A 25,417-nucleotide genomic window follows, 5' to 3' on the forward strand; every position below is an offset into this window, starting at 1 on the left:
TCACCCATTCCTACCAAAGGAATCTCAAAACAACACACACTCCATAGATACTTGGTTCGGATTACCACAGAAGTTTGTTGCTGTCTAGTGTTATTATCCTTTGCCGACAAGAGTCAGATACTTTCTTCCCGTATTTGTAAATATTGCCTCTACAACGCTTGGCCGATCCGGTCAAATAACGACCTCTCGCAAGAATCAACCGGACACTTAATGGGTGGGGAAATGTTTCACGACTGCTTTGTGTGGTGCGGTGTCAATTGTACCTGCGAAAACGAAAGTAAAACACAGCCTTCTCCCGATCGTCTTACACATACAGGCAGTGCACAAGTATTGGGGGTCTTATCTTATAGGCAAGCCAAAAGGGTTAAAAATGAAAGCATTTTTATAGTTTATATAAGTAAAGAAATCCTTGCTGTTTTTCTTAGCATCCTTTGTCAAAGATTTCTGTAATTCTGATGGAGCATGAGCGGCGCTCAATGAATTAAAAATAAGATCTTTTAATTTTTTCCTATAATTTTAATCTGTTTTCAGAAGAAATTTGGTAATTTTCTACATTTTCAGTAATTTTAACGCGTTTAACGCATCACGACCAGATCGAAAGTTACTATCAGCTCCGACTTGACTAGGCATGCGTGACGTTCACCATATCTATCGGTCTATGTATACTGTACTGGCAATGTACTACGTACTCGCAGTAACATTTTTCTTTTCTCTCTTATCTGTATTCTGGGAAAATAGCTATTTCAACGCGTTTTCAGAAAGAATAAAAAAACAATTTTCAGGAAGTGGCTGTTGCATCTTATTGTTTTTATAATTACCTACTTTTATATTATTTTACAATCAAATTCTTATATAGTCACGAAGTTTGTTTTTATTCTTTCCGAAAACGCGTTGAAATAGCTATTTTCCCAGAATACAGATGAGAGAAGAAAAAAAAAAAACATATTACTGCGAGTACGTAGTACATTGCGAGTATTAGATCGGCAGATATAGTGAGCGTCGCGCATGTTGAGTCAAGTCGGAGCTGATAGTAAATTGCGATCTGGCCGTGATGCATTAAAAGTATACAAAAATTACTGAAAATGTAGAAAATTACCAAATTCTTTCTGAAAACAGATTAAAAGTATATAAAAAAATTACTGAAACATCTTATATTTCATTACTTTTAATTCAGCAAGTTCCGCGCATGCTCCGTAAGAATTACAGGCTCGGTGACAAGTCTGAACTGTTCCAAGTTGGAGCTGACGGTGACTTGCGAGGTAACCGTGACGCTGTACTGGAGGATTACCACGACGAACACGTGCCACAGTCTTAAATCTGGAGTTTTTTTTTATCGCCTTAAAATACTTTAAAAAAATATAATTGTACAAGTAGAATATAACATTAATCTGTATGCAAGATTGAGTAAACTAAGTTTGCTGCTGCTAAGAGGAGGAAGATCTATTTATTGTCACTTTTCATCGTATACAGAGGTAAAAAAGTTAGTTTAGTATACATTTATGTAATATTAGCACCTCAGTAGTGAGGGGATTGGTTGTTAACCAACAAATAGTTCTATGCTCACCTGCACAGAACTATGTCGAATAGGTTGAGAAACAATGACAATCTCCTGAGATAGCTTGACTCAAGCAATAAAGGACAAAGAACTTTATTAAGTTACAGTTTATATATATATACTTGAAAGATAAAAATATTTATTTATGAAAACAGGTGTACTTTATAAAAATCAAAATATAAAAAAAATTCCATAACTAAATATCAGGTCCATTTCACTAAAATTAACTGCAATGCTGATGTGGTATCTGATCATTCACTTTAATTGTACTGTTGCTATATTTATGGTGAAGGATTAGATAAGTAAACTTTAAAATTCAGATTTTAGAGTGGTATGCATAGTGGTTGAGCAGTTTCAGAGGAGCACATTTCAATAAATATAAAGCACAAACAAACGAGCTTATTCATATTTGTAAATATTTATGAAGACTATCTTGTCCGATTCATCTGTTTTTGCTAGTAGGATTTAAACTGCATGGATAATGCAATGGTATTAATTCTCACAGCAGAACAAATTTGCCTTTGTAATGAGTTGCCCTAGTATTGCACCATTTTTAACAATTTTAGCCTATATTACAACTTTTAAAATTGATTTTGTATAATGCATTGCAGCTGACATTGGGCAACTTTATTACATTGTTTTGTCTGTCTGTTGTTATTAGTGATCACCTGATACTTAAACTCACACTGCATACAAGCTTAATTTCTACACTAAATTGTTAGCAGGTGACATTAAGGATTCCTACCGAATCCCATCATCAGGCCATAAGTGCTAAGTCTCTACAGATATGGACCTCTTACTTCCTACATCGACCTCAGTTGTAAATGAATTGCAGATTAAAGGAGAAAATAGTCCTGCTGTAAGCATCTTATAAAGAAAGAAATATCAGTGTTTTTTGCATAGATTCTTAAAGACAACCACGATCATTGATGTCAGTAATGACTTTATTAATATTTCTGTAAAATGTGCTGGATTTTACAGAGTTTACTGTATATACATAATTAATACATAATCAGTAAGGGGAATATAACAGGATGCTAGAACACAATTTCAGAAAGTTTGCCGTATTAAAATTTTACAGAAAGAATAACCTATTAGGGCAGGGAGTAAAAAAAAAACTGGTGCCTCAAGGTCACTGACTTTGGCCTTTTCTTCTGTAGTTAGTGCAGAGAAAAAAACCAAGTGAGTGACTTTGAGGCACCTGCCCTTCACCTGTTTTGTGTTTGTTGTAATGCAAAAATACAGGAATCTTGTTATGTTAAGAAATGTAGAAAGATTTAATAGTAAAAGAAAAGTTGCTAGTTCAATAAAAATAATGAGCTATAGGTAGTCTTGACAAAGGTATTGTAGTAAGTGGATGATCTGGTCTATGGTGAAAGGGTAGAAAATAAACTCACATCAGATGAAGTATAGATGGTGAATAAAAATAGTGGCCCTACCAACATTAGCATTAGTAGAGGCATATGATGCAAGAAAGCAAGCTTATGTAGCATCAGCCAAAAAAAAAAAAAAAAAAAAAACCACTTCCATTTCACCTCTCCATTCGCTCGAAATACCTGTCCAGCTGAGCAGTAAATTTATTTGGGCTATCAACTTCCACAACAAGGGATGGAAGTCTGTCCCACCAACCAACTACCCACTGGCTAAAGGCAAATTTCCGCACATCTATCCTACATCTGTCTTTCCTCAATCTGAATTTATGCCCTCTCGGGTGATTATTCTGAGCAAGAGGAAGAATCTCATCGGCATTGAGCATGTTCAAACCATTCAAGGCTTTATACACCTCTATCAGATCACCTCGCCGGTGCCTAGTCTCCAGACACTGTAATTTGCAAAACTTAACCCTTTCTTCGTAAGAGCAACCCTTTGTTCCATTCATTAATATTGTTGCCCATCTCTGTACTCATTCCAGCAGCTCTACATCCTTCTTTAAATGAAGCCTCCAGACCTGTATACAGTATTCAAGGTGTGGCCTGACCGTTGCCTTGCCTGATACAAGGGAATAATCACCTCCTTATCCCTGCTAGAAAAATTCCTGTATATCATTGACAAGACACTATGAGCTACTCTTGCAGCCCGTCTGCACTGCTCAGAGGACTTCATATCTGCCTGCACAATTACCCCCAGGTCCTTTTCATTCTCTACCACTGTCAGCGTAGTACCAGAGTTGATACATTGCTCAGGGGTTGCTGTTTCCCATATATAGTACTTTACATTTGTCAATGTTAAACTTCATTTGCCACCTCTCAGCCCATCTGCTCAACCTTTCCAGATCCTGTTGCAGCAGCATAGTGTCAGTAGTGTCCTTAACAACTCTGCCAACCTTTGTATCATCTGCAAACTTGGACATTAAGCTTGATATACCATAATCAATATCATTTATAAATACAGAAAACAATAATGGACCCAACACTGAACCCTGAGGGACTCCACTAATAACATTAGTCCACGATGAGCAGTGTCCATTGATTACCACTCTCTGTCTTCTTCCCCTCAACCATCCCTTTATCCATAGCAGCAATTTGCCTCCAATACCACACTGCTCCAATATGTGCAGCAGTCTTCCATGTGCAACAGTATCAAAAGCCTTTTTAAGATCCAAATATATTATTTCAAAGTTATTCCCTGCATCCAGTTCTTTTGTGACTGCATCATAGTATCCAATCAAATTGGTCAGGCAAGACTTTCCCTTAACAAAAGCATGCTGTGTCAGAGCTATAACTGAAGTATTCTCTAGATGATCCTGCAGTGCTTCTTTAACCAGTGCCTCCATTAATTTTCCTGGAACAGAAGTTAAACTAATAGGTCTATAATTCCTTGTGCTAGCCTTTGATCCTCTGTGAATTGCGGTTACATTTGCACATCTCCAGTCTATGGCTACCTCTCCTGAGTCCAAAGAAGTTCTTATAATTACGGCTAAGGGTTTGCTTACTTTCTTTGCTGCCTCCTTTAATATAACTGGATAGATCCCATCCACCCTAGGTGCCTTTTCTATGTTTATCCTCAACAACTACTCATCCACTTTCCCCTCAGTCACCACAAAATCATCCGGCTCACTGCCAGAGTTTACTTCACCTCTGGCATTCCCCTTCCTGAATAACTCATGTGTGAATGTAGATGCAAAATACTCGTTTAGTTTGTTAGCCACCTGAGCAGGATCCTGAACTGTTGAACCATCAATATCCAGTGGACCAATCTGATTCATCCTTTTCCTTCTAGAGTTTACATAGGTAAAGAACTCTTTTGCTGTTTTTCTTTGCATCTTTTGCCAAAGATTTCTCATAATCTGCCTTTGCCTGCTTGATCTCCTTTGTGACTTGGTTACAGACCAGCTTATATCTATCATAGGCTTCCATGTCACCCATTAATTTATATGTATCCCATGCACTTTTCTTCTCTGCCAATATGTCTCATTAGTTCATCTGACATCCATTTAGGCCTAAACCTTGAACAATATTTCTTAGTTGGTATGTAAAGCCTAGTAGTTTCCAAGATAAGTTCTTTGAATGCTTCCCATTTTGAATTTGCTCTTGGTAACATCATCAGTTGGTCCCACTGTATAGAATTTAAATAGAGAGAGAGAGAACATCTTTATTGCAACTAGATCAATACATATATATTGATTTAAGTAAAGTTGCAATTGTCCCATCATGGCCAACGGCCAGGGGTTCACATCAGAATAGATAATAGTAATGCTCACATCAGGATATATAATGGATAATGCACATTCTAAATTTAAAAATGTAACATGTAAACGTCATTACACTTCCTCAAATTAGACAGTATTAACTATATTTACAAGTGACATCGTACGGTTATATTTACAATAAAATATCTTATTTACAATTTTATTTTCAATAAAATATATAATATATATGAATGGCACTTCTCTGTAAAACGAATTCTGTCCTGGCACAGGATAGCTTGGCAGCTGGTGTGGAGGATGCACGAACTTGTTCTCATTAGATTCTGGGATTGGAGCGAGCTGCTAACACTTCTTTCCTGTAGGTTTTATCGCTGCAAAACTTCTGGAGGTCAGCGTCGAGGTGCTGTACTTCAGGTAGCATTTGGTTTGGGAGGAAGCGGTCTGAGATATGAAGTCTCCGATTCCTCGAGCAGAGCATCGGGGTTGACCGAAGTTCTGGCTTGGGTATTCGCCAGTAACACGAATCCCAAATGGACGGTGTGGAGATCTGGCCCGTGATCATTTTCACTGTAGCTATCAGTCGTTGTATTTCAATGATGTCAGGCAGTCGCTGCATCCCCAGTGAGGTAGCTAAGGCTGTAGTTCTGTCCTGCGGTGGGAGACAAGCTTTCCAGTTAGCCCATTTAAGTAGCCAGAATTCTGCTGCGAGGTTTCTTCGTTGTAGTAGCTGCTGATGCCCACACTACAGCAGCATAGAGGAGTGGAGAATAAACTACTGTTCTGATATATTTCTTAATTACACGAGGCTCCTTAACATAAATTAGTTGTTGTTTAGCTAGCCATCGGAGAGAGGCTGCTCTGGAAGTGAGCTTGTCTACATGAGCATGAAACCGGAGTTTTGGGTCAAATACTATTCCCAAATCCACATGTGTAGGAGTGGTAGATATTACAGTTCCGTCGAGTGTTGGGGCTATTATTGTAGGGGTTGGTCTGAGAGAGTACACCATTAGTTTTGTTTTTTGAGGGTTGATTGAGAGTCCATACTGTTTGAGGTCAGAGGCAACGTTGATGAGACTATCATTAATGCTTGCTGTAGCTTCAAGGTGATTGTTGGAAGCAATAGGCGTTAGAATTTTTATATCATCTGCAAAGGTGATGATTTTCTCATTGTTACGGACAAGAGGCACAATGATGGCTGTAAATAATAAGCCAGGTAGGACTCCTCCTTGCGGAACACCAGCAGAAATTGCCTTCTTGTGAGATTGTGCATAGGCATCGACTTGTAGTACCCTATCATAGAGGAGTGATGCTATGAACCAGAGGATATTACCTTGGATTAGATAGTGGTCTTCCAGTAAGCGGAGGAGCGCCGACACGTTGATGGCGTCAAAAGCAGCTTCAATATCCAGGTACGTGATTGCGAGTTCCTCTTGCTGTTCAAAGGCGGACAATATATTACATGTGGTTGCAAGGAGGTTCGTCACTGTGGATCGGTTTCGGATTGCGTAGTGGACCTGTGGCGGCCTATCTCCAAGAATCTGATTCATTAAGGTGGGCAGCATAGATTTTTCCAGGATTTTCAGGAGGGTTGAGGAGTTAGATACCGGCCGAAAGTGCCTGGGTAGAGTGGGGTTTCGAACTTTTGGATGTGGTCTAACGAGGTAGCTGTTCCAGGCTTTAGGAAAATTTCTTGTTGTTAGAATTCCGTTGAAGATGGACTTGAGCGGTTGGAGGATGAACGGACTGAGGCATTTTACCATGAATTGCGGCACTTTGTCGGGCCCTGCGGTTGCTGTCGCTGGAAGGGAGTTTATCGCTGCTGTCAGCTGGTGTGTAGAGATGGTGATGGAATGCAAGATGTCTTGTTGTAATTCATTGTCCGGACATAAAAGAGAGTTTAGTTGATCTGCACGCGTATTGAATCTGGTAATACTGTCTCAGACTATCATAGTCGCCTTTACAAAGGCAAAAACCCTTCCCTTTACCCCTGATGGTAGTTACCTCTTTGAGTAAATCCCACTTCAGCACACTGTGATCACTGCCACCTAGTGGTTCCTTTATCCCCAGGTTCGTAATGCATGAAGAATCACTACTGATAATCAGACCAAGAGTATTACTCCCTCTAGTTGCCTCCCGAACATGCTGCTGTAGAAAACAATCATCCAATAAATTCACAAAAGCCTTGCTAGTGTGTGAATGACCAACCCACAAATTCCAGTCAATATCTGGGAAATTAAAATCTCCCATTATAAGACTCTCTGATTTACTGGTCCACTCTATTTCCCTGTATAGTTTCTTATTATACTCATCAGAGTCATTAGGCCTATAGCACACTCCTACTCTCAATTTTGATCTCCCAATGCTTATGTCACACCAAACTGACTCGACACCGCACTGTCCAGCGATGTCGACTGGCTTCACTTCCTTGGATTTTATGTGTTTCCTAACTAATAGCATAACCCCTCCTCCCTTCCTTTCCTGTCTATCCTTTCTGTACACATTGTACTCCCCAAATTCCAGTTCTGCATTCCTTATATCTGTGTGATACCACGTCTCTGATATCCCAACAATATCTGCCTTTGATGTTTTGAGCAATACCTCAAATTCATCAACCAAACTCCTAGCATTGGTGTACACGCAAGTATACATGCACCTGTTCCTATTCTTAGCTACCCTATCACAACCGATGTGTTTACTTGTACTACAATGACTCCTAGCAGTCTCTGAAATATCCTGCATCTTGTTTTCCAGGCTTCTGCTTGTTCCAATAGAAGCAGTGCAAGAATCACTTTTACCTGTGCCAGTGGCTACTGTTAATCTATTAGTCCTTGTGTCCCCCTCAAGCTAGTGTTTTCCGACCCACCTAACACTGCCTTGATAGCATCAGCAAGATATTCTAGATGTTCTTCAGCTAACCGATAATATTTTAATGGTATATAGTGAAGTATATTGGGTAGTGCCTTAAGATTTGAAAATGGAGTTCAAATATTTATAGGCTGGAATAAAAACAAGATAATGTCTTTATACTATAGCATGAAGACAAACTCACTTTTATGGCCACTTAAAGTATCACATGGCAAATTTATTGATAGTTGTCCATTAGAACTGTAATCAAAATGACATTACAGTTTTCAATAATAATTATAAAATAAAATATTTAATGCTATTTCATCTTGTTAAAATCATATGGAACTGGGACTTTTTTTTTTTTTTTATGAAAACCCCAAACACGAGAGGTATTAGAACCTATAGTACTTAGTACCAATCTTGGGTTGGAGGTTGAGAAGACAAAAAAAGATATTTGTTGAAATTAGACTTGAACTTCTGAGACTAATTTTTAGGAAATATGTATGAAGGAAGGTTGTTCCAGAAAACTGCAGTTGAATGAATAAATGAGGAAGATGAAAAGTTGGTTCTGTGAGTTTGAAGTCGGACAGTAAATGGATGTTGGCTGGTGGTGGCACGTGTTCGGAATGTTTTGAAAGAGAGAGCGGGAATTATAGAAGCCAATTCAGAAGAACAGTTCCTATGAAAGTATCTGTAGAAAAAGCATGCAGCAGAAATAGTAAGTCTATGAGACAGTGAATGGAGAAAGTCTGTTAGAAAAGTCATTAATTAACCTAATTGTCCTCTTCTGGATGGAATCTAGAACCTTGAGAGAGGTTTTGGGGGCACTGTGCCAGATGTGGGAACGATATTCCATGGTAGGGCAGAGTTGCTATTTGTACAGAGTGAACAGCTGTTTGGAAGAAAAGTAATGTCGAGAGCGAAAGAGAAAACAAATTTTTTAGATGCAGTGGAAGCAATATTTGTAATGTGCTTGTGCCAAGTGAGATTAAAAGTCAGGGTAATCCCCAAAAGAGATCTTCTTGCCTAGAAATCGGAGTGTCACCAAAGATAACCATAGGAGGAGAAGAATCCTTTTTCGCAGATATAAGACAAGACTGAGTTTTAGAAGGATTGAAATCAAATAAGTTTTATTTACCCCACTGGAGAATTACCTGCGGATTTGAATTTAAGGAATCGGTTGCGGATATTCAAAAAGTTGAAGCTGATTGAGCAGGGCAAGGATTCTCAATCTGGAAAGTATAATGCAATGTTTATCATCAGCAAAACTATGAATACAATTTCCAGTCAATGGAACTAGGTCATTAAAATACAAGAGAAAAAGAGTGGGGGAAAAAACTGAACCTTGGAGATACCAGCATTAGTGGAGAAGTTAGAAGACAGAGTGCCACCTACCACACCCTGAGTGAGCGATCAGAGAGAAAACTGGATAACGAATTACAAAAAACAGTTGAAGAACAAGCCTCCATCTTATGGAAGCTTGTTTAGAAGACCTTTATGCCAAACACGATCAAAAGCCTTGAGATGTCAAGAGCAAATGCTTGTTTCACCGAACGTTTCCATTGAATTTGTCCATAAATGGGTAACATAAGCCAGAATATCACCAGTGGATCGATACTGACAGAATCCATACTGGCAATCGTTGATCAGACGGAAGGTTTCTAGGTTGTTTAAGAGTTGGTGGTTAATTAATTGATTTCTCCATTACTTTAGAAAGAGTAGAAGTAATTGCAATGGGACAATAATTAGATGGGAGGGATTTGTCACACTTTTGATGAACTGGCTGGATATTAGCATTAGCATTAGTAGAGGCATTTGATGCCAGAAAGCAAGCTTATGCAGCATCAGGCAAAAAAAAAAAAAAAAAAAAAAGCACTTCCACTTCACCCCTCTGTTCGTTCGAAATACCTGTCCAGCTGAGCCTTAAACTTATTTAGGCTATCAGCTTCCACGACAAGGGATGGAAGTCTGTTCCACCAACCAACCACCCGCTGGCTAAAGGCAAATTTCCGCACGTCTATCCTACATCCGTATTTCCTCAATTTGAATTTATGCCCTCTCAGGTGATTATTCTGAGTGAGAGGATGAATCCTATCAGCATTGAGCATGCTCAAACCATTCAAGGCTTTATACACCTCTATCAGATCACCTCGCTGGTGCCTAGTCTCCAGACACTGTAATTTGCGAAACTTAAGCCTTTGTTCGTAAGAGCACCCCTTTGTTCCATTCACTAATCTTGTTGCCCTTCTCTGTACTCGTTCCAGCAGCTCTACATCCTTCTTGAAATGAGGCCTCCAAACCTGTATACAGTACTCTAGGTGTGGCCTGACCATTGCCTTATACAAGGGAATAATCACCTCCTTATTCCTGCTAGAAAAATTCCTATATATCATTGACAATACACCATGAGCTACTCTTGCACTCCGCCTGCACTGCTCAGAGAACTTCATATCTGCCTGCACAACCACCCCCAGGTCCCTTTCATTCTCTACCACTGTCAGTGTAGTACCACAGAGTTGATACGTTGCTCTGGGGTTCCTGTTTCCCATGTGTAGTACTTTACATTTGTCAATGTTAAACTTCATTTGCCACCTCTCAGCCCATCTGCTCAACCTTTCCAGATCCTGTTGCAGCAGCATAGTGTCAGTAGTGTCCTTGAAAACCCTGCCAACCTTTGTATCATCTGCAAACTTGGACATTAAGCTTGATATACCATAATCAATATCATTTATAAATATAGAAAACAATAATGGACCCAACACTGAGCCCTGAGGGACTCCACTAATAACATTAGTCCACGATGAGCAGTGTCCATTGATTACCACTCTCTGTCTTCTTCCCCTCAACCACCCCTTTAACCATAGCAGCAATTCGCCTCCAATGTCACACTGCTCCAATTTGTACAGCAGTCTTCCATGTGCAACAGTATCAAAAGCCTTTCTAAGATCCAAGTGTATAATATCAAAGTTATTCCCTGCATCCAGTTCTTTTGTGACTGCATCATAGTATCCAATCAAATCGGTCAGGCAAGACTTCCCCTTAACAAAACCATGCTGTGTCCGAGCTATAACTGAAGTCTTGTCTAAATGATCCTGCAGTGCTTCTTTAACCAGTGCCTCCATTAATTTTCCTGGAACAGAAGTTAAACTCACAGGTTTATAATTACTTGTGTCAGCCTTTGATCCTCCTTTGTGAATTTGGGTCACATTTGCACATCTCCAGTCTGTGGGTACCTCCCCTGAGTCCAAGGAAGCTCTCATAATTATGGCTAAGGGTTTGCTTACTTCCTTTGCTGCCTCCTTTAATATAACTGGATAGATCCCATCCACCCTAGGTGCCTTTCTTGTGTTTATCTTCAACAATTTCTCCTCCACTTTACTCTCAGTTATTACAAGATTCTCTATCTTACTGCTAGAGTTGAATACACCTCTGGCATTCCCCTCGCTGAATAACTCCTCATGTGTGAATGTCGATGCAAAATATTCATTCAGTTTGTTAGCTACCTGAGCAGGATCATCAACAGTTGACCCATCGATATCAAGTGGACCAATCTGATTCATCCCCTTCCTTCTAGAGTTTACATAAGTAAAGAACTCTTTGCTGTTTTTCTTTGCATCCCTTGCCAAAGATTTATCGTAATCTGCCTTTGCCTGCCTAACCTCCTTTGTAACTTGGTTAGAGATCAACTTGTATCTATCATAGGCTTCTGTGTCATGTGTTAATTTGTATGTATCCCATGCATTTTTCTTCTCTGCCACATGCCTCCTCTGACATCCATTTAGGCCTAAACCTTGAACAATATTTCTTAGTTGGTATGTAAAGCCTAGTAGCTTCCAAGATAAGTTCTTTGAATGCTTTCCATTTTGAATTTGCTCTTGGTAACACATCAGTTGGTCCCACTGTATAGAATTTAAACACTGTCTCAGTCCATCGTAGTCGACTTTACGAAAGCAATAACCCTTCCCTTTACCCCTAATGGTAGTTACCTCTTTGAGTAAATCCCACTTCAGCACACTGTGATCACTACCACCTAGTGGTTCATTTATCTGCAGATTCTTAATGCATGAAGAATGACTGCTGATAATCAAATCAAGAGTATTACTCCCTCTAGTTGCCTCCCAAACATGCTGATGTAGAAAACAGTCCAATAAATCCACAAAAGCCCTGCTAGTGTGTGAGTGACCAGCCCCCAAATTCCAGTCAATATCTCTGATTTACTGGCCCACTCTATTTCCCTGTACAGTTTCTTATTATACTCATCAGAGTCATTAGGCCTATAGCACACTCCTACTCTCAATTTTGATCTCCCAATGCTTATGTCACACCAAACTGACTCGACACTGCACTGTCCAGCGATGCCGACTGGCTTCACTTCCTTGGATTTTATGTGTTTCTTAACTAATAGCATAACCCCTCCTCCCTTCCTATCCTGTCTATTTTTTCTGTAGACTTTATGCTCCCCAAATTCCAGTTCTGCATTCCTTATATCTGTGTGACACCACGTCTCTGATTTCCCAACAATATCTGCCTTTGATGTTTTGAGCAATACCTCAAATTCATCAAATTTATTTACTAAACTCCTAGCATTGGTGTACACGCAAGTATACATGCACCTGTTTCTATTCTTAGCTACCCTAACACAACCCATGTGTTTACTTGTACCGTAATGACTCCCAGCAGTCTCTGAAATATCCTGCATCTTGTTTTTCAGGCTTCTGCTCATTCCAATAGAAGCAGTGCAAGAATCTCTTTGATCTCTGCCAGTGGCTACTGTTAATCTATTAGTCTTTGTCTCCCCCCAAGCTAACAGTTTTCCGACCCACCTAACACTGCCTCAATAGCATCAGCACCCTTGCACCCTTTCTATTTAAGTGTATCCGATCCCTGTAGAAGCAATCTCTCCTGTTAACAAGTACAGTCCAGGCTGAAAAAAATTCTCCCCCTTGAGCCTTGCACAGTCTTTCCAGGGCTGAATTGATCGACAAGGCTCTCATCATATACTCCCTCCTATCGTGTCTGGGCAGAATTGCAGACACTTTCAAATTCAACCCTATTTCACGGCTTTTTTTCAACAGTGACCTGTACTTGTTAAGTAATTCTGCCGGTCTCCTACTCTTGATATCATTAGTGCCAACGTGTACAACTATATCACCTTTTGTGCCCTTAAAAGATGATATCTGCTCTACAACGTCATCAACCTTTGCCCCTGGTAGACATACCCTGGTCCTGTTCCACCTATCCTTTTTACAAAGCATGTTCCCCGTTTCCCTGACAATAGAGTCACCAACAACTACTAGTTCCTTTGGGAGCAGTGCATTCTGCCTTGGGGGTTGCCGCTGTGTTGCATGATGACCAAGTGCAAGCTCTGGTGTTGATGTGGGCAGCTGAGAGCTTGATTGGCCCCTCAATTTAGTTCCTTCGAGGGCATCCACCCTGTCCTTCAAGCTCTCATACAGGCCCATAAGAACGCTGAGTTGTTGCCTGATTTCGATACACTCCTTGCTTCGCACACACACACAAAGACATCCCCCATGGCAATATCATGTCCCGTACCTGAATGCTCCACAAACATCATGCAAGCAGTGCATTTTAAAAGGCTGTGATTCAGAAGGCAACTGCCCCCCTCAGTTCTCCTCTGAGCCACAGCACTTCCATTAGCTTGAGCCTTTTGCTTTGCTGCTCTGGTCTGAGTCATGATTTCTATTAATTTCAATAAAATTTCAGTTTATAACCCTAAACTTGTCTCCCAACACAGTTATAACGGGATATATATTTTTCAGTGTCAAGTATTGATTATCTACGAGTTCCCTTTATATAACTTCCGTATCAGTTATGTATTAATTAATTATGTTACGTTTGTAATCTAAGTTTGTAGCCTATAACAGCTACAAGGTGATGTGTAATAGAGCCACAGAAAAGGTTCGACAGGCAAAGGCAGTTTATGAGAAATCACTAGCAAACAGAGCAAAGAGGGGGGATAAAGAATTCTTCACATATATAAATGCCAAGAAGAGCAGGACAAACCAGATCGGACCTTTACGTAAGGGAAAGGGGATAGTAATAAATACACCAGCTGCCGTTGCAGATGAACTCAACAGTTATTTTGCATCGATATTTACAAATGAAAAGCCTTTTGTGGCAATGGGAAATTGTGGGAGCGAAGTTAAAAAATATGTAATTAATGATATTGAAATTTCGCAAGATTATTTAATGAAAAAACTTTCAAGCCTACAGACCAGTAAGGCTCCTGGAGTTGATGGAATATACCCTATAATTTTGAGAGAGGCGGCAAGTGAGTGCATTGAACCACTGAGGCTGGTTATGCGAGCATCACTAGACTCTGGGGAGATTCCCTTGGATTGGAAAAGTGCAAATGTATCTCCCATACATAAGGGTGGCTCTAAAAGTGAAGTGGGAAATTATCGACCTGTCAGTCTGACTTCAATAGTAGGGAAAATCATGGAGGCAATGATCAAGGGTGGAATTCAGGATCATTTGGATCGAATTGAAATTCTCAAGGATACTCAGCATGGTTTTGTAAAGGGAAAATCATGTTTAACAAATCTGGTTCGCTATTTCGAAAGGGTCACTCACGAGCTGGATTTAGGGAATAATTTCGACATTGTTTATTTAGATTTCAGCAAAGCTTTTGACTCAGTCCCACATGAGCGGTTGCTTTATAAGTTGGAACAGGTTGGAATCACTGGGAAAATCCTTAGATGGATAGAAGGATGGCTTCAGGGCAGGAGGCAGAGGGTTGTGATAAATGGCTATTCCTCAGATTGGGTTGATGTAAGAAGTGGGGTTCCCCAAGGATCAGTATTAGGACCACTGTTGTTTTTAATTTTCATAAACGACACTGATGAAGGGATAGAGGGCGTGATGTCTAAATTTGCAGATGATGTTAAAATTGGTAGAGTAGTTAATGATCACTGTCAAGCTGAGCTTCTTCAGAGAGACCTAGATAGACTTCAGGAATGGTCAGAAAAATGGCAGCTGTGCTTTAATCCAACAAAGTGTAAGGTATTACACCTAGGAAACAGTAATCCCAAAATAACTTATTCACTTGGTGGAGTTCAACTAAACCCAGTACTGGAGGAAAGGGACTTGGGTGTTACGATACGGTCAGACACGAAATTCTCTGAGCATTGTAAACAGGTTGCAAGAAAGGCCCATGGTGTCCTATCGATGATCTATCGAAATTTTGCAAGTAGAGATAGGGACGTGATAATCCCATTATATAAGGCCTATGTTAGACCACGCTTGGAATACTGTGTTCAAGTATGGAGACCGCACCTAAAGAAAGACATCGAGCTTCTTGAAAGGGTGCAAAGAAGGGTAACTCACCTGGTGAGATCGGCAAAAGGGCGTCCTTATGAAGAAAGACTTCGAATATGTGGGTTGCAGAGTTTGGAAACTAGACACCTTAGAGGAGATTTGATTGAGGTGTTTAAGGCTCTGAGAGGCATCAGTAAAATGAATGAGGACAAAATTTTCAAGATTATAAATGATGCTAGAACTAGGGGACATAAATTCAAGTTACGGGGGGAAATGTTTAGATTGGACTGCAGGAAGTTTTATTTTAGCCAGCGAGTTATAAATTACTGGAATAAGTTGCCTTCGTGGGTGGTAGAGTCCGACAGTTTGGGGAAATTCAAAGGTCATCTGGATAGTACTTTCGGGTAAGGGAAGCGCATAGGATGATAGGATTAATTTTCTTTTTATTTATTTTTTATTTCATTTTATTATTTTTATTTATTTGTTAATTATTATTATTTATTTATTTATTAATTATTATTATTTATCTATTTATTTAATTTTGGTTTTTATCATTGTTTTGTTCGGATTTTTTTTTTTTTTTTGGCTGGTGCAGCATAGGCCATAGGCTTTCTTGCACCATACGGCCGTTACTAATACTAAAAAATACTAAAAATACTAAGTTGTTATATGTATTTAGTTAAAAGTACAATTTAAATGCCAACGAAGTTCAATAAGTTTAACAGATTTTACCGATCAACTGACAATATTATAACCTATAATATACTAACGCTATCTAGTTTGGTATATAACGTATCGTATGACAAAGGCGGGAAGTTACGAACGGTAAATCTAGGGACACTTAAGTATTAATTTACTTTCAAATCTCACTGTCTCAATTCAGAATAAACTAACAATCCTTACTAGGTCTATAAGCTACTTACAGAAAATAATTTGATGTTAAAAATATTCAATAAAGCGGCTAAATATGGCTAAAAAACTTCTCGTTCAGCGGAGTTGCAAGTTGTAACATGTGGATACCCTTACCGATACTTTTATGCAATTACAAGGCCGAGTAAAGAATAAATACACCAAATTAATCAGAAAATCACAAAATAATGCTATACTACTAAATTTAAATAAAAAGTTTTAGAAAAACAATAATTTCAAATCAATAAATAAGAAAAATCCACTTAGCGGCTTTGAACATATGAGCAAATTTCCAAGCAGAAGGAAAAACATCTTTGGAATAAAAAAGCGAAAAAAGGTGGCAAGAACAGGAGTAAGTTCAGGAGCACAGGTTTTGAGAACAAGTGGAGAAATACCATCAGGACCTGGAGCTTTCTGAGCATCAAGTTTCGTCAAAATGCTTCTGACATCCTTTTGATGAAAGACCACAGGAGGCATTGAACGGAGCATGGTGGGAGATGTTTTACCAAGATCGTTAATACATGAGTTGGAAGAAAAATGAGATGCTAGCTGGTCAGCTATATCCTTGGCTGAAGTGACAACAAAACCATCTGGTTTTGACAGAGGTGGGAGCGGAAAAGGGCAAAAGTTGCGGCCAATAGCTTTGCCAAGTGACCAGAATGCTCGGCTACCATTAGGGCATGAAGGAAGTTTTTTACTCTTAGCCTATTCAAAATCTAGTTTGGACTGATTAATAACTTTTGTACAAGTCTTGCTAGCTTTGGTGTAGGCAGAAAATGAAACTGAAGAATTGGAAACAAGTCAATTATGATATGCAATGTTCTTCTCTTGAACTGCCTTAGCACATTTATTGGAAAACCAAGGTTGAGATAAAGGACGAGATTTTAAAGTGGAGTGTGGAATAAAGGATTCCATTCCTACAAGGATAATTTCGCTGACACGATCTGAGCAAACGTTGACATCAGAAGTTTTGAAACAGTAATCCGACCAAGGAAAAGAAGAAAAGAAATCTCGCAAGTCATCCCATTTTGCATTCTTGTAATGCCAAAGAACAAGAGGTTGGGAATAGCTATGAGATAAAGGCTCCATTGGAGAAGAGACAATCAACAAGTTGTGATCTGAGGTGCCTAAAGGACCACTCACTTTGACTATGTACTTACAGGGGTTGTTTGTGAGAAAAAGATCAAGCATTGTTGGCTGTATAGTTAGGACTGTCCAGTATTCTGGGAGGTAAATGAACAATCTGTGCAAGGTCATTAGTAATTGTAAAAGCCTCAACATCTCGACCAGCTGGGTCTCTGTGACTAGAAAACGGAAGCCAGCTGGAGTTATGAACATTAAAATCACCACCAAAGAAAATTATCTCACTGTTAGGAAAGTTGGACTGGAGAAAGTCAAGTTGAAAAGAGAGGAAGTCAAAGAGCTCCAAGTGATTAGTGGAGTTGGGAGAACAGTAGAGACAACAGATGAATTTGACAGAATGAGGTAGAGAGATTTTAAGCCAGAAAAGATTGGAAAGAGGAGATTCCAAATTACCAAGTCTTTGACAGGGAATATCGATATGAACATGTGCACAATTACTACCTTTGATGCAAAAGGAATCATACAGGGAATAATTTGGGAACTGAGATGAGTAGTAGTTGAATCAACCGATAACTGAGATTCTGTCAGAAAAAGTACATGGGGTTTGGCAGACTGCAAGTGGAAATGGACATCGTTGAGATGAGAACTGAGACCACGTATATTTGTGAAATGAACGAGGAAGTGTTTGGGAGGTTTAGATCTTTTAGCAGATAAGCTTACTCCATTAGTTTGACAATTCATGGTGTATTCAATAGTAAGAAAAAGTGGGGGGGGGGCATGTTGTATGAAGTAATGCAATTTTTGGATATGGCGTTCACATGTTAAGAATATACCCAGATTCCACTATCTGGCAGAGTAGAGGTAGCAAGATTATACACTAGCTGATACGGAAGCCTCCTAAAGAGCTACCAATGGGTTCTGTCCGGTGTACTAACTATCGACCAGCCTCCAAACACTGTTTTAGAGCTGTACTCTCAATCTAAGGAAGATTGGATCTCACCGTGATGTCCATCATAACCTCAAAAGTCTTCAGTCATACTGCATGATGGAAGAGATCGGAGGGGTTGACCGGAACTTAGCTCTGGAAACTAAACGTGGGTTCCACCACTTCAAGCCTCCAATAAGCAAAGTGGTGGTATTGCACCGGTGATGAGAGTTATCTACCACCTACCTATTATGACTATCTTGTCATAATATATTTTTGTGGCCAGTGGGATTCAAATTGCTTAGTTAATGCAATGGTCAGTGCAATAATTCAAAAATTCAGTCAAGTGCCCTAATTTCAAAGATGGTCTCTGTTTGACCATATTAAATTTTGTTGCAACTTGGTGTAGATGTTTAATCCAGTTTTCAATGAAGCTGTGCAAGAATTCAGTTCAAAATATAGTATGCTTGAGGCACCAGTACCTTTTTTGTGGAGGTCACTTGTATTACGCGGAGCAAATCACAAAAAATTTTCAAAGTTATGTGTTACTGTTGCACAACATTGAGTAGTGTTCTGAAACTTGGTATACCTAGTTAACTTTTGGCAGAGAATGCAAAATGTTTGGTGTCCAGGCTCATAAACCTACACATTTTTTAAAATGTAGTCTAAAACTGGCATCAAAAATTTGTTGCAACAAATTTAAGCAAGACTTTTGAAAGTCGTAACTTTGAAATAAAAATGTTTGGTACCTCTTCTTTGGGCATTCCATTTAACACCTGCAAGAATTCTGTCTAACTAAATTTGAGGTCTTATACTTGTTTTCTGGCTGAGATATTTTCCTTCAAAAATAGACTCAAAATTTTACCTACCTTTAGGGGCAAATATCTTAATGTGGGACACCTTCAGGTGTCTCGTTTTTGCCACCACTGGAGAGAGTTGGTTTTAAGTAACAAGAATCGTGGTTTTTCAGTTTTGTGTCTTGCTACTTAATGGCTAAAATATGGCCTTAAACATTTTATATTTTCACATAATATTTGCATACTTATTTGATGGTGAAGTTTTGCATTTAAATTGGGACAGAACTATTGCATTTACAAGAGTCAAATTTTCTGCAATTACTCTGCCCTTTGGTTTAAGGAGAAAGGATATATTGCCAATGCACAAAAAGATCTGTATTTTTAAAATGTGGGGTGTAAATGGCAAGAAAAGAAATTGCATGGGTTTCCTTGGTGCAAGTTCTCAAGCCTGAAAATTGGTCCTAATTCAGGATTCCAAGCATAAAGATGATGTTTTATTGGTTTTTTAGGCTCGAAAGAAGTTATAACTGCAACAAAATTAATTTAAAACAATACAATTTGAAATAAGCAAGTGAGTGTGAAGATACTGAATCACTGCTTTGTAATGGACTGGAATTTTTACTGATGGTTGATATTACTACTTCAGGCAAGCTATATTGTTGTCCCATCGTTGTTGTTTTTGGAGCTGGAAGATTAGCAACAATTAGTTTTTAAGGAATTCAGCAGACATCTTGTCTAGCAGGCCAGTGAAATGAGTGAACTGCTCCATGAGGTTGCATGAAATTTACCAATACATCATGTTCTTCAAATAAAATTTCACAAATATTTCCAATCCACCTATTATTGTCATAAATACCGGCAATGTATTGGCCAGGTTGTAAATTAACAATTGGCACATATTGAATGTTTGTTTCACTTGTCTGATCTACATGAGCTACAAATGATGATGGTGTGTCATTTGATACTCTGCAAACACGGATCTGTCTTGCATGAATAGGAATGAAATGATTATTTTCTCTTGTTCCAGCTATAGTATGACTGTCTATGAATCTTTTCTCTTGAAATGGCCTTACTTGCTCAATATTGTTCCACCAATTCCATCACATGGTGACTTGTCATGGCTAGTGCCAAAGAAATTTCATTCAGCACTGATATCAAAATCTTTCTGATGATGACACAAGTTAATAAAATTCTTGAAATTCTTGTATTGAGCTGCAGAACCATCACTGGAATATCTAGAATTCTAGAATATTCTAAACATTAGGCTGAATTAAGGAAGTGTTCTGCAACAAAAAAAGATCCCACAAAATAACAATATGGCACATAAAACTACCTGATGTTTCGGCTTAATTTTAAGGCCTTAGGTGCAAAGACACAAAACAGATAAACCATGATCCGTGTAGCTGAAACTCTGCTCTTTCCAGTGGTGGCAAAAACAAGAGAAATGAAGGTGTCCCACATTAAGATATTTGCTCCTTAAGATAGGTCAAATTTGACTTTCAAATTTTGAGTCAATCTTTGAAGGAAAATATCTCTGCCAGAAAACAAGTATAAGAGCTGATATTTAGTTATACTGAATTCATGCAGTTGGTAAGTGGAAAGTGCCTGCCTGGCAACCCAAAGGTCGCGGGTTCGAATCCTGCCTCGGGCTTGGATCAAAGTACTGCAAAAACCTTGGGAGGTGCATTATGGCCACAGAAGCCGATGTGCCAACAACTACAAAAAAAAAAAAAAAAAGGTAAGTGGAATGTCCAAAGAAGAAGGTACCAAAGGTTTTTATTTCAAAGTTATGACTTTCAAAAGTCTTGTTTAAATTTGTTGCAACAAATTTTTGATGCCAGTTTTAGACTGCATTGTAAAAAATGTGAAGGTTTTTGAGCCTGGACACCAAAAGTTTTGCATTCTCTGCCAAAAGTTAACTAGGTATACCAAGTTTCAGAGCACTACCTCTCACCGTTGTGCAACAGGAACACTTAAAACTGAAAATTTTTTGTGATTTATTCTGCATAACACAAGTGACCTCCACAAAAAAGATGCTGGTGCCTCAAGCATTTTTGCACAGCTTCATCTGAAACCTGTTTAAACATCGACACTAAGTTTCAACAAAATTTAAGATGGTTGAGCAGGGACCCCTAGGCCACTTGACTTGGAATGACCCAAAATAAACATTACCTTCATGAGTTGTCCTGACATTGCACTACTATGAAACACATTTGTTTGAAAGTAGTCAGTTCTCAATTTTAGTGATGACTATACACTGCTAAAAACTATTTAGCCATTGTCTTATCTTTTAAAATGAACGGCAGGTTAACCATTTGGTAATGTCAATTTTTTTTTTGAAGGTAGTTTATTCTGATGTCAGCATTAAAACAATTGCATTAACTAAACAGTTTAAAATCCTTACGAAAAAAATAATGGCAGGATAATACTTCTATCTTTAATTTAATAATTATTTTTTAGTGTAATTAATTGATATTGTAATTAATTTCTTTTAATTCTTTCCTTGGAAAGAATGGTGTATTTTTTATATCCTTGTCCCATTTTTTACTCAGATTTGAACAGAAAAAAATAACCCTATTAATAAAACTTTGATAAAGGGACTTTTGTACATCATCCAACATCAGTAACAATTAACACTATTATTAAAATTTAATTAATGTTTAATTTATTTATTTACTTTAATTTAATATAAATTAGAATATATTTGGCATAGGTGTACCATGCTTTCTTACCCCAGTGCTTTTTATTGTTCCCTCAGCTCTTAGTAATTTATGAATTGGCAAAAAATATTTATCTTCAAAATAAGCAAAAAGAAAATATAACCTTTTAATATTGTGGCACATTTAATTTATTATTTTAATAGGCATTTTTTTTTTTTAATCGCAGAATATTGAAGAAAGTAACAGAAGAAAATGGACCAGTTATATGTTATGAACAGGTGAAGACCGACTTATTTTACTCATTTGTATATATCAACTATCACCTTCTTTGTAAATTCTCTAAGATATAAGTAAATTAATGGCTGCTTTGAGAACTAGAACTATTCTAGTTGGTACCTGTAACCAATTAAATAACTTATTGCATTTTTAACCCATTAATGCCTATGAAAAAACTACCTATCAAAACTCATTTTGCTCAATATTATGGTGAATTATAAGATAAGGAAACAAACAATATCAAAATTTTAAAGAAAATATATATATTTTAGAAAAACAGGTGTCCGCAAATGGGGATGTTAGGCAGATAAGTGGTATTTTTCGAAGCAGCCTTTATCAATGCACATTGTTTTCTGACAATTTTTATGTGACCACTTAGCTTTCATATGACAAACACATTTTAATTGTCTATCAACTTTTTCTGGAAAGTGATGGCCTTCGCTAATTTTCATGGAACTTCTGGCTTTTCGCTTCTTATTACTTCTTATTGATGCAGCATCTTTCAAATAACTTTGTACAGTGTTTCAATGAAAATCTAATTGATTTGTTTTTATCTCTGTTGTCATTTGTAGTAGTAGTAGTAGTAGTGGCACATGATGCAAGAAAGCAAGTGTAGGAGCTTATGCAGCATCAGCCAAAAAAAAAAAAAAAAATCACACCATTCCCTCCAAATGCCTGTCCAGTTCCTCCTTAAATTTATTTAACCTATCAACTTCCACAACGACAGATGGAAGTTTGTTCCAGCAATTAACCACCCGCTGGCTAAAGGCAAATTTCCGCACATCTATTCTACATCTGTCCTTTCTTAATTTGAACTTATGTCCCCGTAGGTTCGTAATCTGAACAAGAGGAAGGATCCTATCAGAATTCAGCGTGCTCAACCCATTCAAGGCCTTATAGACCTCAATCAGATCACCGCGCAGGTGCCTAGTCTCCAGCCACTGCAATTTGCAGAACTTAAGCCTCTCTTGGTAAGAGAATCCCTTCATTCCCCTCACAAATCGTGTTGCTCTTCTCTGTAGACGCTCAAGCAAATCTACATCCTTCCTAAAATGAGGCCTCCAGACCTGTACGCAGTACTCAAGGCGTGGCCTGACCATTGCCTTATACAGAGGGACAATCACCTCCTTTTCCCTGCTAGCAAAATTCCTATATATATTGACAAAACCCCATGACCTGCCCTAGCAGCCTGTCTGCATTGCTCAGAAAACCTCATATCTGACTGCACAATTACTCCCAGGTCTTTTTCATTTTCTACCACCTTAAGTGTAGTACCACACAGTTAGTACGTTTCTCTGGGGTTACTTCTACCCATATGCAATACTTTGCATTTGTCAAGGTTGAACTTCAGTTGCCACTTCTTAGCCCATCTGCCCAAATTATCTAGATCCTGTTGCAGTAGCAAACTGCCATTACTGTCATTAACAACCCTGCCAACCTTTGTGTCATCTGCAAACTTCGACATTAAGCCTGATATACCTTCATCAATATCATTAATAAATACACAAAACAACAGTGGACCCAACACCGAACCCTGTGGGACTCCACTAATAACATTAGTCCACGAAGAGCAGCACCCATTGATTACCACCCTCTGTCTTCTCCCACTTAACCATCCTTTTATCCATTGTAGCAACTTACCCTTAATACCATTCTGCTCCAATTTGTACAGTAGTCTTCCATGCGCAACAGTGTCAAAAGCTTTCCTGAAATCCAAGTATATGATATCAAAATTATTTTTTGCATCCAGTTCCTTTGTGACCACATCATAATAAAAAATCAAATTTGTCAGACAAGACTTTCCCTTAACAAACCCATGCTGTGTTTGAATTATTGCTGCAATTATTGCTGAAGTTAAACTAACTGGTCTGTAATTACTCGTGTCACCCTTCGATCCACCTTTGTGAATTGGGGACACATTTGCACATCTCCAGTCCGTGGGAACCTCCCCTGAGTCCAAGCATGCTCTCATAATTATGGCTAAGGGTTTGCTTAGTTGCTTTGCCGCCTCCTTTAAAATAACTGGATAGATCCCATCCACCCCAGGTGCCTTTCTTATGTTTAACTTCAACAATTTCTCCTCCACTTTGCTCTCAGTTATTACAAAATCATTAAGCACACTGATACAATTTGATAACCTTCTTCCATTTTCAAACTGTAATAATTCCTCACGTGTGAATGTAGATGCAAAATACTCATTCGGTTTGTTTGCTATCTGAGCAGGATCATCAACAGTCGAACCATCGATGTCAAGTGGACCAATCATATTCATCCCCTTCCTTTTAGAGTTTATATAAGTAAAGAAATCCTTGCTGTTTTTCTAGCATCTTTTGCCAAAGATTTCTCGTAATCCGCCTTTGCCTGCCGAACCTCCTTTGTGACCTGATTACAGACTAGCTTATATCTGCCACAGGCTTCTGCGTCACCTGATAATTTATATGCATCCCATGCATTTTTCTTCTCTGTCACGAGTCTCATTAGTTCATTTGATAACCATTTAGGCCTAAACCTTGAACGATATTTCTTAATCGGTATATAAAGTCTAGTAGCTTCCACGATTAATTCCTTGAATGCTTCCCACTTAGAATTTACTGTTTGTAACATCGTCAGTTGATCCCACTGTACAGAATTTAAAAACTGTCTGAGACCACTGTACTCCCCTTTACGGAAGCAAAAACCCTTTCCTTTACCCCTGACGGTAGTTACCTCTTTGAGTAAATCCCACTTCAGCACACTGTGATCACTGCCACCTAGTGGTTCCTTCATCTGCAAATTCTTAATACACGAATGATCACTGCTGATAACCAGATCAAGAGTGTTACTTTCTCTGGTTGCCTCTCGAACATGCTGCTGCAGAAAACACCTGATGCAATGAAGTTGCATCAGGTGTTTTCTGCAGCACCACATTTGGTGCAACTTCTATGCATTAGTGATGGTTATATCTAACATGTGTTTTCTGTTGCACCACATTTGGTGCAACTTCTATGCATTAGTGATGGTTATATCTAACATGTATGTAAACAGGACCCATCACCATTTCTTGCCTCTTATCGCTATCCTGTACAAAGATATACTCGTACATTGGTCATAGGTATCTATGCCACCCATTCCACTATTTTACGAAGCAAATGATGCAGGTTGTTCTACATTGACCTTAGCTTTTGCAGTTTTTGATCGTTTTATGTATTGTAATGGTTCAACAAAATCATTGTTGTTATTAGTAAGAATAGAACATCTTTCCATTTTATACATAACATGCCATTGATGACATCAAACCTATAGTCATAAGTACCTCTTTCTATTTTTTTTTTTTTTTTTTTCATTTCTTTAGACACTGTAATAGGACAGTGTTGAACTCGATTGTCCCTCACAGTTCCTGTAGCTCTTATTTTCTTCTTTTTCAAAAATATTGTCAACTACATGTAAAAATAATTGTCTAAG

The 25,417-nt window shown here is 38.5% G+C and overlaps 1 protein-coding gene across 1 annotated transcript in view; it reads left to right on the plus strand.

Annotated features, from left to right (window-relative positions):
- The first annotated feature begins 1,154 nt into the window (after positions 1–1,154).
- Dbp73D (putative ATP-dependent RNA helicase Dbp73D) overlaps positions 1,155–25,417 on the plus strand; it is a 58,737-nt gene continuing 34,474 nt past the window's right edge. The window contains exons 1-2 of the mRNA XM_090369937.1: positions 1,155–1,472; positions 21,927–21,978. Coding sequence (XP_090226063.1) covers positions 21,953–21,978 — 26 coding nt within the window. The 5' untranslated portion in view covers positions 1,155–1,472; positions 21,927–21,952. The remainder of the gene's footprint in view (positions 1,473–21,926; positions 21,979–25,417) is intronic.

Source organism: Mastigoproctus giganteus, chromosome 3 (genome assembly GCF_048544385.1).
Source record: "Mastigoproctus giganteus isolate SK-2022 chromosome 3, ASM4854438v1, whole genome shotgun sequence".
Classification (NCBI taxonomy): Eukaryota; Metazoa; Arthropoda; class Arachnida; order Uropygi; family Thelyphonidae; genus Mastigoproctus; species Mastigoproctus giganteus.